The sequence below is a fragment of the Phytophthora infestans genome, genomic scaffold, assembly GCF_000142945.1.
Source record: "Phytophthora infestans T30-4 supercont1.5 genomic scaffold, whole genome shotgun sequence".
NCBI lineage: Eukaryota > Oomycota > Peronosporomycetes > Peronosporales > Peronosporaceae > Phytophthora > Phytophthora infestans.
In genome coordinates this window covers 1,690,422-1,705,934 of record NW_003303754.1, presented here as the reverse complement: position 1 = coordinate 1,705,934, position 15,513 = coordinate 1,690,422, and the positions used below count along the sequence as shown (strand labels likewise).

The following is a 15,513-nucleotide window of genomic DNA, read 5'->3' as shown; positions in this document are numbered from 1 at the left end:
AAGCGAAAAGAAAGTAGCTGCCGTAGTTGTACGTGAGAGTAGGTTTATAATTTGCCTTTGTCATTTGTGAGATCGTTGCTTTCGAAGTGCACACGGACGAATCGCGATGATGGCCTACGTTTTTGAATGCATCTCTAATTCAAATGATTGTATTGTCAGATTTATCAGTAACGAATACATAAGTACATGCGAAGTCCATTTCGACTATGTCACGTTCGTCGCGTTTCGGATGCCATTCTGGCGTGACTGTTACTTGATCTTCACACTGAGCTAGATTTGCTAGCTGAAGCGTCATTGCGGCTGAGGCAGAAAAACGATCCCCTCTACCGATTGCAACCTGATTGTGACCGGTTAAATCGTAGGCTCTTCGCTACGGCGTAAACCGGGTCGATCCAACTTGTGATCACGGGTCCTATATAAACCTAGACTCGGAATGGGATAAAGGATTTGATACACTTTTCAAATAAAACCAATTTGATAAAGTACGATTGGGGTGGCTGCGAATCGCATTATTAATAGCTGAGATCAAGATAAATGAATTACAGACAATGACGGTGAAATCCGCCATACCTTTGAAACACACCCGAGCCCAAACATGGTTTTTCCACTAGTAAAAGCAGTTTCAGCCAATCCGTACGCCGTATTGGGTCGTCTCTGTACAATCAACCCAGGATGTGCTGATTCGTGTATCGGTTTTGTGCATTTTGAAATCGTTTAGTACTTTGTGTCCTTAAGCAGAAACTGCCACTTTCAACCAATCAAATAACTGGGCGGGTATTTCTGTCGCGCGTAATAATTTAATATTTAAAGAAGGATAGTGTTCAGACACCGGGCGGATTTCACCGTCGTTGTCTGCACAGAAATTGTGAGGGGATGAGAATTTAAAGTCGATTTCATGAACCGACAAGTAACCGATCAAAAGGCTAAAACAATCGTAAGACCAGATCAGCATGAGCGCTCAATGTCAGCGAGCCCGTCCACCATATTTACAGCAATACCATAATCGGTAGCTAAAGTCAAACCCGCTCCTCCCCATTCTATCAATGGGTATGATAACAGCAGAGCGAGGTCCCTTTTTCGAGAGTTGAAGAAGCCAACCATTTTTTATTTGGGATGCTTTCGAGCAATAGTTTTCAAAGAAACAACTGAGCCACTGCCAGATTCATTCGAGTTGTCGTGATTAATCCCAAACCGGAAATATTGCGAGTTCTGTAAGCGACTATTGTAACGTCAGTGCTCGAGTTTTTACTGTTATTGTTTAATAATAATATCTTCCTCTGGTGCTTACTGGTGAGCAAAAACGAATGCTGCGGAGCAACACTACTGCTTTAGAAGAACTTTCAACAAGCGAATGAGTCTACTTCTCACCAGGTGGTGGATGTGAACACCTTGAGCACTAGCAAACTAAGTCTTGTGTTGCTGATACGCTGCCAGGAAGTGCCGTATCGCGGAATCACTAACGCCTTCGCTTCTCATGTACCGTGCAGCCTCTTCGTGCGACTTCATCCCTTGTTTCCACGAGGTGAAAATCATTTTCAGATACTCGCGGTCGTTCGCCATTCTGTGGAATTGAGTATTTGACAAACCCTTCAAAATCTTTAGCTCGCTTGCATTGAAGCCAAGTCCGCGTTCTTCTTCCGCGTAGGCAGCATACTTGATTGACCGGAGTGACCTTGGTTTAGCGTCGGTCTCGATGGACAGCGTGCTGCCAGAGGCAACGAGAGCTGTTGATTCAGAAAGCAACAGGATAACAGAGAGACGCATGTTTGGGCTAGTATTTGACGGATGTGGTGTCTTGCTGGCTTGCTGGTAAGTTTAGAACTGCATATGGCTGCGGGTCTCGAAAATTGAGCAGCTGGAGTCCACCGGACGGTCATGCGATTGGATTGATTTGCATGCCGCAGTGTCGATAATAAATCTGAAGCCTATCCCGATCACGCTCATGTGATATACTCGTCTGCCCTTGACACGCCTTTTGCGCCTTTTCAAACAATAGTATTTTTTGCGTTGGGCTTTCCCAGAGAGTGATTTTCATTCTAAGCTCACTGTAACCCATAAAATGCACCATAAATGTCTCTTTTACAGTCCATAACCTTGCGTTTCTAGTTTAATTAGCAATGCAGTTTATTCAACTTTCGAGAATTGAGTGCAGGATTTTTGGGAAATAATAACCTCCAAAGGACCATTGAAGACTTTAAACTAAGAAAACGAGCCTGTATCTGCTTGCATCTAATGAGAATAAGCATAGACATTAAATTGGACCCCATGATATCCCAAATAGTTTTACACGATAAGTAGGCTGCTGATGCAACTGAAATGAACACTTTATTGGTCATATGAAAACGAAGCCTGCGGCTGATTAACATGTCTTTCTCCTGGGGCCGTCATGGGGGCTGGATTCCTAAACATGCTTTAATTGGGTGCTCGTCGGTAGTTGTACCGTCGTAGTGGTACATTCTAGATACGTTAAGTAGATTTTCCCGGTTATTACTTGATTATACTTCTACTGTAATAGGTATTGTAGTTCTGGTGAGGCTGCATCCACAATGTTAATCTACAGTATTACATGTAGTTGTTTTTATCCGGGACCTACTGAACGTCATGAACCCGCCTATCTCAGTATCGGGTACGTGCACAGTACGACGAAGTAGTATTAAGACACAGGCCCTGCGGTTCACAGTGTGATCCCTGTGACAAAGGGAGCCCAAACGTCAATCGTAAATCTAGCTGTGGTATTACTGTATTAATAGTATTGGCACTGCCAATCGCAGGGTCTGCCAGGTGCATGTTACAGATGGAGGTACAGTACTGCTGTACAGTCAGAAAGTGCAGCAGTAGGTGGAGCTGAAATAAACGAAATAGGAGTACCCAAGAACGTACATCAGCATGAGTTCAAAAAAATGCTGGCAGATACAGGTACGTGCTAAATAGCACAACGAAGAGGCATTAAAGTGCACCATCTCAGCCTTGAGATCCAGGTTTCCTGGCTGGAGAATTTTTTCCTTGTGTGTGTACTAAATGTCGTCACGATTAGCAACGAAGAACTCGCCGAGATATTTCACGCGTACACTGCCAGGGATATGTCAAAGCAAGAGAGATTATACACTGTACAGTACACTGTATTCGCCGTTCAACGAAAAACAACCCCAATTCATTTTTGAAGCCCCTGTTCAAGCAAGCACGAAAAATATTTGTACGCTTTCGCTACGTCCAGTCATGGTGATTTCTATGCAAAGAGACACGATAATTTTCTTTAAAACTAGATCCATACAACATGTATAGTATGACACGGAGGTTGATGTTCCAAATCAGTGTAATTTGGGGAGAGTACTGTATGGCACCTGACAAAGTGCGACCCATTTAGATGTTAATTTCGGGTGAAACCACATTAAAACCGTATCGTTTACGATATCTCCTACTTCAGACATTAAAAATTGAAGTTGTTGTATTGTATCCGTGGATATGGCCTGTTCTTGAATTTGCTGCTGGGCACTAAGTCGTATTCCTGATTTTTTGTTTTGAAAATGCTTGTCAATATCAGTCTAGCACCTTTTCTACTGTACAGTATCGCAAGCAAACTTCGATTATGACCAATGGCGGTGCTTTATTTAAAACAGATGGCTGCACGCTTAATGTGTCCTTCCGCGAGCTAATTATTGGCAGCAGTCTGAATCAGACTCTGATGGGGGTTGATAAAGAAGCAATACGAAGAGTGACAGCGCACAAATAGCTAGAGCTGTTCGAGCGAAATGATATTAACAGCTCTCACCAGCGGATCACTTTCAATTAGCGGAGGCAGGTCGTTCACGAACGGGACATTCAACTGGTACAGCTCGGGGTAATGTTTTTATTTTTTGGATTAATTATGAGATTAGCTAGTAATCTTACACGTAAATGTCGTACATGAGCGTTCGCTTAGGAGAGGGGCGATGCGGTATGAACTTGGAGATCTATCTGAGGTAGGAGATCTGGTATACGCTGCCTTCTTATCGCCAGAAATACAAATTTTAACATCATTTGACGGATTTTTTTCTTTCATTTTATATCCACTTAAAAAAAAACAGTATTATCATTTAACCGGTGGAACCAAATATGTATCAAGTACGGTTGGATATCACTGTATGATCATATCTTTAGTATGATAAAATGAACACATTTCATAATCAAATTTATACAACTGTCAAAGAGATTCAGAATTTTATACTTATCATCCCATCACCTTTCTTACATGTGTAGCCTGTTTGATCTTACAGTGCCTACCAAACGATCATGATAAGACGAGGCCATTTGCATTTCTCTTTCCTTTGATGTTGATCTATCATGTATCTGTTTTAATCTAATCTTTCTTTTGATCTGGGAAATTCGCAGTTTGATTCAGAAACGGTGTGTTTATACAGTACTACAGCACTTGAATCAAGCAGCTGCCCGACCCCCCTCTCTCTTCAAATATTTCGCTATCCTAAGAGCTGACGGAGTGCGCAAACACGACGATACTAAAATACTTCAAAAATTAACACGAGTTAAATAAAAGTTGGAGAAAAAATAAAACGTTGTTGGACTTTTTTCCTTTCGCGAAGTATTAATGTACATTCCCCCAACGACGGAAAGGGCAATGGAACCAGGCGGTGAACGATCGTTCTCTTTGTTTTATGCTCAAATTGCTACTGTACCAGGGCATCTCTCATACTAACGAGTGTAGTAAAAGATATGTAAAAATCAATCAAAGTCGTGTGACGATTTCCGTTGCTGAAGGTAGGACGGGAAATTCTGTACTTCAAGTGTTAATGTCACGTATTCTTGGTACTGTATTGTATCCCTTTCCGGATGTGATAAATATGTTTTTCGTGCTGTTGACCTTTTCACGCACAAAACGTAAATTTCGCGCAAAAGTCTCGTCTTTTCGGGAAGGTGGACTTTCTTATTAGGGCGGGTACATTCGCGTGTCACTGGGAAAATCTTTCGTTCTACGGACATCCCAAGAATTGTTTTCTTAGCACTCATCAATGGCTTATAAAAAGTATGAGACAAGTTTTTATTTTAGTGCTCGCTGTGAAATGCATTTCTCAAAGGAGATTGCTCGTTTCTTACGCATTCAATTGGCAAATACATGAACAAGCTGTTGGCAGCAAACCTGGGCCGCTCCGGTGTCTCCGCTCTCAATTTGCTTAACTTCAGTTGCAGTACCTCCCGCCGTTATCGTTATTGGCTAGACATACCCTCAGTTGGGAGGCGTTCAAGTCTCCGTAGATCTCGACAGTTTCCTTTTTAATAGTCTTTTGCAGCTCCCAGACGCGGTCAGTTCCCTTAATAACGACTGGAAACACCGTCCAACGATCAAACACCATAGCTCCAGCTCTTGTAGAAAAAGAAATGCTCAAGAGCCTAAGCGTAATTAGCTGATACATAATTTATTAGCGTAAAAAGGCTAGGGGCATAGATAATCTTATATTCAAGAAGCAAAAATAGACCCACCAGCATTGTTTACGAGTGCTCTTTCATGAATTATCGAGTGCAAAGTATGCTTGAGGTGCCGAACGTGGGCAATACGGTCAAATGACAATGTCGAGGAGATATCAGAGTGTAAACGGACCTTTAAGGTAGAAGTTTTGGGCTGTGCTCTTAGTTGATTAAAAAGTGCTCATCGTTATTGATTTTCTTTAGCCTGCAAAGGGAATATTAGCGTCACCACCACTTGTTAGGTTCATTTACGTGACTTTGAAAATGTAACAAGGCTGCCACAGCGATAAAGACTGACACTTACCGGTTTAAGCGTTACCACTGGCTAAGACTTGGTTGTTTTGTATCTGCACTCGAAAGTGCACTCAAAAACCATTCCTATCCGTCACGTTTCCAGTCCAGGATTATTGCTGGAGGCACTAGGTAGTGGAGTACAGGGGATGCGACGTGACTTGGGAGGAAAGACGCACCTGCGTTATGAGAAGCAGCTCCATATTTACTAGGTTAAGCTCAACGAACGCCATGTACAGACTAAGAGAGACACTAACACTTGCTGAGATCGATGCTCTGCTGGACCAGATCTGCTCGACCATCGCGTGCATTGGCTGCTATCTGGGGGCCGCCATTGACGACTTCGTGACGTGCAGGCTTGATTTCTACGCTAGCAGTTTCTGTACCGGGCTATTTGGTGCCGCTGTCGCAAGTCTCATGCATGTTGTGGGTAGGTCGTCGCTCTCGCTGCCCTTATCCGGTCAGCCACCAGCTGATATGAGTGCGCTTTTCACACGGACTGGTGAGAGGGCAAACTCTGTTCTGTACGAGACGAACATCATTCACGAAGTGCAGCGACTGTCGTGAGCTGGGGGAGAACGCTCAGCTTCAAGCAAATTTAATTTTATGATGCTTTCGTAAAAGCTGTTGGAATGTAATAATTGAGGTTATTAACCACTTTTTACTTAATAATGAAAAAACTTTATTCCAAGATGTGAAACGGCTACGTTTTCTAACCGTGTGGTTGGTAGAGAATTGCGAGATGGCATACATGATCAGAGAATGCGAGCGGGAACTCACATCACAAGAGCTGGAGCTATGGTGTTTGATCGTTGGAATGGTCGGTACGGCGTTTCCAGTCGTTATTAAGGGAACTGACCGCGTCTGGGAGCTGCAAAAGACTATTAAAAAGAAAACTGTCGAGATCTACGGAGACTTGAACGCCTCCCAACTGAGGGTATGTCTATAACGATAACGATAACGGCGGGAGGTACTGCAACTGAAGTTAAGCAAATTGAGAGCGGAGACACCGGAGCGGCCCAGGTTTGCTGCCAACAGCTTGTTCATGTATTTGCCAATTGAATGCGTAAGAAACGAGCAATCTCCTTTGAGAAATGCATTTCACAGCGAGCACTAAAATAAAAACTTGTCTCATACTTTTTATAAGCCATTGATGAGTGCTAAGAAAACAATTCTTGGGATGTCCGTAGAACGAAAGATTTTCCCAGTGACACGCGAATGTACCCGCCCTAATAAGAAAGTCCACCTTCCCGAAAAGACGAGACTTTTGCGCGAAATTTACGTTTTGTGCGTGAAAAGGTCAACAGCACGAAAAACATATTTATCACATCCGGAAAGGGATACAATACAGTACCAAGAATACGTGACATTAACACTTGAAGTACAGAATTTCCCGTCCTACCTTCAGCAACGGAAATCGTCACACGACTTTGATTGATTTTTACATATCTTTTACTACACTCGTTAGTATGAGAGATGCCCTGGTACAGTAGCAATTTGAGCATAAAACAAAGAGAACGATAGTTCACCGCCTGGTTCCATTGCCCTTTCCGTCGTTGGGGGAATGTACATTAATACTTCGCGAAAGGAAAAAAGTCCAACAACGTTTTATTTTTTCTCCAACTTTTATTTAACTCGTGTTAATTTTAGAAGTATTTTAGTATCGTCGTGTTTGCGCACTCCGTCAGCTCTTAGGATAGCGACATATTTGAAGAGAGAGGGGGGTCGGGCAGCTGCTTGATTCCAGTGCTGTAGTACTGTATAAACACACCGTTTCTGAATCAAACTGCGAATTTCCCAGATCAAAAGAAAGATTAGATTAAAACAGATACATGATAGATTAACATCAAAGGAAAAATGGCCTCGTCTTATCATGATCGTTTGGTAGGCACTGTAAGATCAAACAGGCTACACATGTAAGAAAGGTGATGGGATGATAAGTATAAAATTCTGAATCTCTTTGACAGTTGTATAAATTTGATTATGAAATGTGTTCATTTTATCATACTAAAGATATGATCATACAGTGATATCCAACCGTACTCGATACATATTTGATTCCACCGGTTAAATGATAATACTGTTTTTTTTTAAGTGGATATAAAATGAAAGAAAAAAATCCGTCAAATGATGTTAAAATTTGTATTTCTGGCGATAAGAAGGCAGCGTATACCAGATCTCCTACCTCAGATAGATCTCCAAGTTCATACCGCATCGCCCCTCTCCTAAGCGAACGCTCATGTACGACATTTACGTGTAAGATTACTAGCTAATCTCATAATTAATCCAAAAAATAAAAACATTACCCCGAGCTGTACCAGTTGAATGTCCCGTTCGTGAACGACCTGCCTCCGCTAATTGAAAGTGATCCGCTGGTGAGAGCTGTTAATATCATTTCGCTCGAACAGCTCTAGCTATTTGTGCGCTGTCACTCTTCGTATTGCTTCTTTATCAACCCCCATCAGAGTCTGATTCAGACTGCTGCCAATAATTAGCTCGCGGAAGGACACATTAAGCGTGCAGCCATCTGTTTTAAATAAAGCACCGCCATTGGTCATAATCGAAGTTTGCTTGCGATACTGTACAGTAGAAAAGGTGCTAGACTGATATTGACAAGCATTTTCAAAACAAAAAATCAGGAATACGACTTAGTGCCCAGCAGCAAATTCAAGAACAGGCCATATCCACGGATACAACACAACAACTTCAATTTTTAATGTCTGAAGTAGGAGATATCGTAAACGATACGGTTTTAATGTGGTTTCACCCGAAATTAACATCTAAATGGGTCGCACTTTGTCAGGTGCCATACAGTACTCTCCCCAAATTACACTGATTTGGAACATCAACCTCCGTGTCATACTATACATGTTGTATGGATCTAGTTTTAAAGAAGATTATCGTGTCTCTTTGCATAGAAATCACCATGACTGGACGTAGCGAAAGCGTACAAATATTTTTCGTGCTTGCTTGAACAGGGGCTTCAAAAATGAATTGGGGTTGTTTTTCGTTGAACGGCGAATACAGTGTACTGTACAGTGTATAATCTCTCTTGCTTTGACATATCCCTGGCAGTGTACGCGTGAAATATCTCGGCGAGTTCTTCGTTGCTAATCGTGACGACATTTAGTACACACACAAGGAAAAAATTCTCCAGCCAGGAAACCTGGATCTCAAGGCTGAGATGGTGCACTTTAATGCCTCTTCGTTGTGCTATTTAGCACGTACCTGTATCTGCCAGCATTTTTTTGAACTCATGCTGATGTACGTTCTTGGGTACTCCTATTTCGTTTATTTCAGCTCCACCTACTGCTGCACTTTCTGACTGTACAGCAGTACTGTACCTCCATCTGTAACATGCACCTGGCAGACCCTGCGATTGGCAGTGCCAATACTATTAATACAGTAATACCACAGCTAGATTTACGATTGACGTTTGGGCTCCCTTTGTCACAGGGATCACACTGTGAACCGCAGGGCCTGTGTCTTAATACTACTTCGTCGTACTGTGCACGTACCCGATACTGAGATAGGCGGGTTCATGACGTTCAGTAGGTCCCGGATAAAAACAACTACATGTAATACTGTAGATTAACATTGTGGATGCAGCCTCACCAGAACTACAATACCTATTACAGTAGAAGTATAATCAAGTAATAACCGGGAAAATCTACTTAACGTATCTAGAATGTACCACTACGACGGTACAACTACCGACGAGCACCCAATTAAAGCATGTTTAGGAATCCAGCCCCCATGACGGCCCCAGGAGAAAGACATGTTAATCAGCCGCAGGCTTCGTTTTCATATGACCAATAAAGTGTTCATTTCAGTTGCATCAGCAGCCTACTTATCGTGTAAAACTATTTGGGATATCATGGGGTCCAATTTAATGTCTATGCTTATTCTCATTAGATGCAAGCAGATACAGGCTCGTTTTCTTAGTTTAAAGTCTTCAATGGTCCTTTGGAGGTTATTATTTCCCAAAAATCCTGCACTCAATTCTCGAAAGTTGAATAAACTGCATTGCTAATTAAACTAGAAACGCAAGGTTATGGACTGTAAAAGAGACATTTATGGTGCATTTTATGGGTTACAGTGAGCTTAGAATGAAAATCACTCTCTGGGAAAGCCCAACGCAAAAAATACTATTGTTTGAAAAGGCGCAAAAGGCGTGTCAAGGGCAGACGAGTATATCACATGAGCGTGATCGGGATAGGCTTCAGATTTATTATCGACACTGCGGCATGCAAATCAATCCAATCGCATGACCGTCCGGTGGACTCCAGCTGCTCAATTTTCGAGACCCGCAGCCATATGCAGTTCTAAACTTACCAGCAAGCCAGCAAGACACCACATCCGTCAAATACTAGCCCAAACATGCGTCTCTCTGTTATCCTGTTGCTTTCTGAATCAACAGCTCTCGTTGCCTCTGGCAGCACGCTGTCCATCGAGACCGACGCTAAACCAAGGTCACTCCGGTCAATCAAGTATGCTGCCTACGCGGAAGAAGAACGCGGACTTGGCTTCAATGCAAGCGAGCTAAAGATTTTGAAGGGTTTGTCAAATACTCAATTCCACAGAATGGCGAACGACCGCGAGTATCTGAAAATGATTTTCACCTCGTGGAAACAAGGGATGAAGTCGCACGAAGAGGCTGCACGGTACATGAGAAGCGAAGGCGTTAGTGATTCCGCGATACGGCACTTCCTGGCAGCGTATCAGCAACACAAGACTTAGTTTGCTAGTGCTCAAGGTGTTCACATCCACCACCTGGTGAGAAGTAGACTCATTCGCTTGTTGAAAGTTCTTCTAAAGCAGTAGTGTTGTTCCGCAGCATTCGTTTTTGCTCACCAGTAAGCACCAGAGGAAGATATTATTATTTAACAATAACAGTAAAAACTCGAGCACTGACGTTACAATAGTCGCTTACAGAACTCGCAATATTTCCGGTTTGGGATTAATCACGACAACTCGAATGAATCTGGCAGTGGCTCAGTTGTTTCTTTGAAAACTATTGCTCGAAAGCATCCCAAATAAAAAATGGTTGGCTTCTTCAACTCTCGAAAAAGGGACCTCGCTCTGCTGTTATCATACCCATGGATAGAATGGGGAGGAGCGGGTTTGACTTTAGCTACCGATTATGGTATTGCTGTAAATATGGTGGACGGGCTCGCTGACATTGAGCGCTCATGCTGATCTGGTCTTACGATTGTTTTAGCCTTTTGATCGGTTACTTGTCGGTTCATGAAATCGACTTTAAATTCTCATCCCCTCACAATTTCTGTGCAGACAACGACGGTGAAATCCGCCCGGTGTCTGAACACTATCCTTCTTTAAATATTAAATTATTACGCGCGACAGAAATACCCGCCCAGTTATTTGATTGGTTGAAAGTGGCAGTTTCTGCTTAAGGACACAAAGTACTAAACGATTTCAAAATGCACAAAACCGATACACGAATCAGCACATCCTGGGTTGATTGTACAGAGACGACCCAATACGACGTACGGATTGGCTGAAACTGCTTTTACTAGTGGAAAAACCATGTTTGGGCTCGGGTGTGTTTCAAAGGTATGGCGGATTTCACCGTCATTGTCTGTAATTCATTTATCTTGATCTCAGCTATTAATAATGCGATTCGCAGCCACCCCAATCGTACTTTATCAAATTGGTTTTATTTGAAAAGTGTATCAAATCCTTTATCCCATTCCGAGTCTAGGTTTATATAGGACCCGTGATCACAAGTTGGATCGACCCGGTTTACGCCGTAGCGAAGAGCCTACGATTTAACCGGTCACAATCAGGTTGCAATCGGTAGAGGGGATCGTTTTTCTGCCTCAGCCGCAATGACGCTTCAGCTAGCAAATCTAGCTCAGTGTGAAGATCAAGTAACAGTCACGCCAGAATGGCATCCGAAACGCGACGAACGTGACATAGTCGAAATGGACTTCGCATGTACTTATGTATTCGTTACTGATAAATCTGACAATACAATCATTTGAATTAGAGATGCATTCGAAAACGTAGGCCATCATCGCGATTCGTCCGTGTGCACTTCGAAAGCAACGATCTCACAAATGACAAAGGCAAATTATAAACCTACTCTCACGTCATAAAAGCTTTCGCGCTACAGGGAGCAAAAGATTCGATCTCTTCGAAGGATAATGCCAACGATGACGACTCAGAAGAGAGCTCTGAAGACGACATAATCTCTATTTCCAATGTGGTCGTGACTGAGTTGCCAACGTCAACATCATCTCGAGCGTCACAACAGGTTACCACCATCCAGCATCGCCGTCGTGTCATCTCCTGGATGGAAGAATACGAAAAAGCAAAGGGAGCGAAGAACATGTTCGCGAGAGCTGTAGATCAATTTCCTGATATTTTTAACTCGTCTACTCGCAATGCTAACCTTAGCAAAGCGATGGCCTGGTGGAAGAATCGAGATCAATTTCAAGCGCCACTCCGGGGTTCTGTGTCACTGTCGAGTTTACGATCAGATAGAAGAAAGCGAGTGAACTCTAAGGCTTTGTCCGGCCGAGGTCGTCCTCGGAGCAAGTGGGTGCTCTGGATATATCCTTTGTTGCTAAGCGAGTTTGATCGATTACGTAAATTGGGGTTGAAGTTCGACGCATCCTTGCTACGTCAAGTAGCTAAGCGTATCCTCCAGGATCCTCAAGCTCCAAAGGCTGATGAGAACGGGGCTGAGCTGTTAACAAAGATCACTTCACGCTGGGTGCAAACCTTTATGGAGAACAACAACATAGTACTTCGTGCGGCAACAGGTAAACGACTGGTGAGCCCTCAGAAGGTTGAAGATATTGAGAAGCAAGTGGTCTATCACCTTGGCAAGTTGAAGCGTGGGTTTGAGAGCGGTTTGTATGACGAGAATGCGATTGAAAAAATCGATGAAACTCATTTCGTTGTAGATTTTGACAACGGCAAGACTCTCGGTTTTGGAGTCGAAAACCAGGTCAAATATGCGGATGTTGTATCCGGAGGGGATGGAATGACAATGGTCGTGCGAATCAGCGGTGGGCCAAGTGCACGTATCTTGCCCCCGATGATGATTTTTACGAACGCAGACTGTAGTTATCCAATTCGTGGAGTTAAGGATGACGTGGAAGGAGTGTGTTATCGTACGAGGCCGAAGGGCTGGATGGACAAACGTCTCTTTCGCGAGTATCTGAAAGAGCCTCGAGCTCAAAAGCCGGATCGTTTAGGTCGCAAGAAGACTATATTCCTAGATAACTGCTCAAGTCACCTCGAGGAAGACGAGTGTACTGAAGAGCTTCAGAAGTTAAACGCTTTTTTAGCCTTCTTTCCAGCAAACGCAACGGATCTCTGTCAGCCGGCGGACTCATTCGTTATCGCAAAGATAAAGGACGAGTGGCGTCGAATGTGGAATGAGAGAAAGATCGAGTTGATTGAGGAGGAGGCATGGCAAAACAAAAAGAGGTCCGATGGAACCTGGTCAGGAAAACTTAAGAATCCAGGAAAGCATTTTTTCTGTCCCTGGCTGCTAAAGCAGTACGCCAAGTCAACTCTCAAAGGGACAAGAATAATGTGAACTACGCTCGGAAAGCCATGATTCGATGCGGACTCTCGCTGGATGTTGATGGTGTATGGAGAGGTGAACAGCTATTCAGCCACCTTCAAGTAATCATCAAGAAGTTTCCAGATCAATTTGCTGGACAAGCGGTTCCATTGGATATGGCAAACAAACACACAAAAAAACAAAAGAATAACCAGACCAGCTTCTCAACAATCGTAAACTAGTGTGACTAAATAGGGTGAGACATTAATTAGTCTAAGTGTGACTAATTCTACCACACCTTAAATAGTCAGAGTGCATAATTAACCACACTCATCCTAATTTAGGTAAGCAGAGTCTGCAGCACCTCACATAAATTAGTATGAGTGAGACTAAATACCGTAGCTACTGTACCGACGAGCACCCAATTAAAGCATGTTTAGGAATCCAGCCCCCATGACGGCCCCAGGAGAAAGACATGTTAATCAGCCGCAGGCTTCGTTTTCATATGACCAATAAAGTGTTCATTTCAGTTGCATCAGCAGCCTACTTATCGTGTAAAACTATTTGGGATATCATGGGGTCCAATTTAATGTCTATGCTTATTCTCATTAGATGTAAGCAGATACAGGCTCGTTTTCTTAGTTCAAAAGGCTTCAATGGTCCTTTGGAGGTTATTATTTCCCAAAAATCCTGCACTCAATTCTTGACAGGGACTATGTGCACATTATTTTCAAAATAATGTGCACACTGTGCAAGCTCATGCACAGTATCTACACAGTCTCGAGATATAAACACTGCGACGATGGGAAAGTCTTATTTGTAATAGCCATATGCAGATCAGTTTCGTGAGCAGAACAACGCCGACTTGAAGCGAAAAAGTGGGTGAAAAGAGAGTGAATGTCTTCCTTTCGAGAGCACGCGTTTTTTCGCTAAGTTCAAGAAGAAACACAATTCAAGCCAAATCTTGGAGTCATATCAAAGAGTTATATATTATATGAATGCTACCAGAGCTCTACCCTGACTATCCTGAGGCATCACTAGTTGCACCCCCAGCAGCAGCAGAATCATGAATCGCGAGGAGATTGTGGCAGAGGTATCTGTAACGAAAGAACTGCATTGCTGGTCTGGTGTTTCCTTCGACACCGTGTGGCCGTTCGTCACCAAGACGTGCCTCCAAAACAGAAGAATGTAAACGCCGCAGTTGTAGTTGTCGAGCTGGGGAATCCATTCAAACGCTTCAAACCGGAAGCGCTTAGGAGAGGGTAAAGCTGGCAGCCGCGACAGGATCTCCTCCTTTAAGTACACCTTCAAATGATTGACGCGATCAGCCGTTTCTTGAGGATCATAGATAATCACTTGACCTGTCCGGACATTAACCAAAACAGCACACCAGTAGTTTTGGCCGAAAAAAATTGTAGAGAAGAAGTACAGACTCTTTGTTGGTGTCGTTGTCTCCCTCAGAGCAGCCTCCACTTTCCCCCACACATCATTGTTCTTGATCGACTCCACATCATATACCGGAAATCTAACCACATAGGCTGGTAGTGCAAACACTTGTGCCGTAGCTTCATTCCGTACTGATATAGTCCTTATTGTACGATCAATACAAGCACATTCCAACCACTTCCTACCACATAGCGTTGTCAGCGCAGCGTCTTCACTAAGCATACCCACGTCTTTGAGTCCCTTTTTCACCGCTTCTTTAGCAAGAAGATCTTTTGTCCAGACCGAACTATCTGGCTTCCATGCATCTAAGTCAAGTGAATCGATCCATTTAATGGCTTCATCCACATCATCCATTTTGTTCAATGCGGTGTGCCAACAACGCATCGACTTCAGCGTCGAAACGTTATACAGTCGTGCACCTCGTATTCGGCGGGGTGGACCATATAGAGTCTACGAGCTGCGAATATTTATAGAGGAGCAGATGGAATCCAAATGTACTAATTTGTATTACCTTAATTAAGTACAAATATCAAATCCATCTTCGACACAATATCCGTGTGATTCCAACAGTTTCGTATGGTCATTGTCGATACATCTTGCCAACCTTCTGAGCACCACTTCATCGCTGTATAAATATTGACGGGGGTATACGTCTCACCTTTGTAAAACAGAGACAGTGTCCATGATGGCTCTGTGGCTGCCTTCCTGTACAATGTTTGCTTATTGGCGAGATTCAACGTAGAATAGGCGGACGGGCGACGTGCCATGGCCTTTTTGCG

At 43.2% G+C, this 15,513-nt stretch overlaps 2 protein-coding genes across 2 annotated transcripts; one reads left to right on the top strand and one right to left on the bottom strand.

Moving 5' to 3' along the window:
* Positions 1-1,404: 1,404 nt before the first annotated feature.
* PITG_04165 (secreted RxLR effector peptide protein, putative) lies at positions 1,405-1,764 on the bottom strand (the record flags this gene model as incomplete). Its single annotated transcript, XM_002905813.1, has 1 exon — positions 1,405-1,764. One exon carries the CDS (start codon positions 1,762-1,764, stop codon positions 1,405-1,407), a length of 360 nt encoding a protein of 119 aa, XP_002905859.1.
* Positions 1,765-10,128: 8,364 nt separating this feature from the next.
* PITG_04164 (secreted RxLR effector peptide protein, putative) lies at positions 10,129-10,488 on the top strand (the record flags this gene model as incomplete). Its single annotated transcript, XM_002905812.1, has 1 exon — positions 10,129-10,488. The coding sequence occupies one exon, from the start codon at positions 10,129-10,131 to the stop codon at positions 10,486-10,488; it is 360 nt and encodes a 119-aa protein (XP_002905858.1).
* Between the last annotated feature and the right edge of the window lie 5,025 nt (positions 10,489-15,513).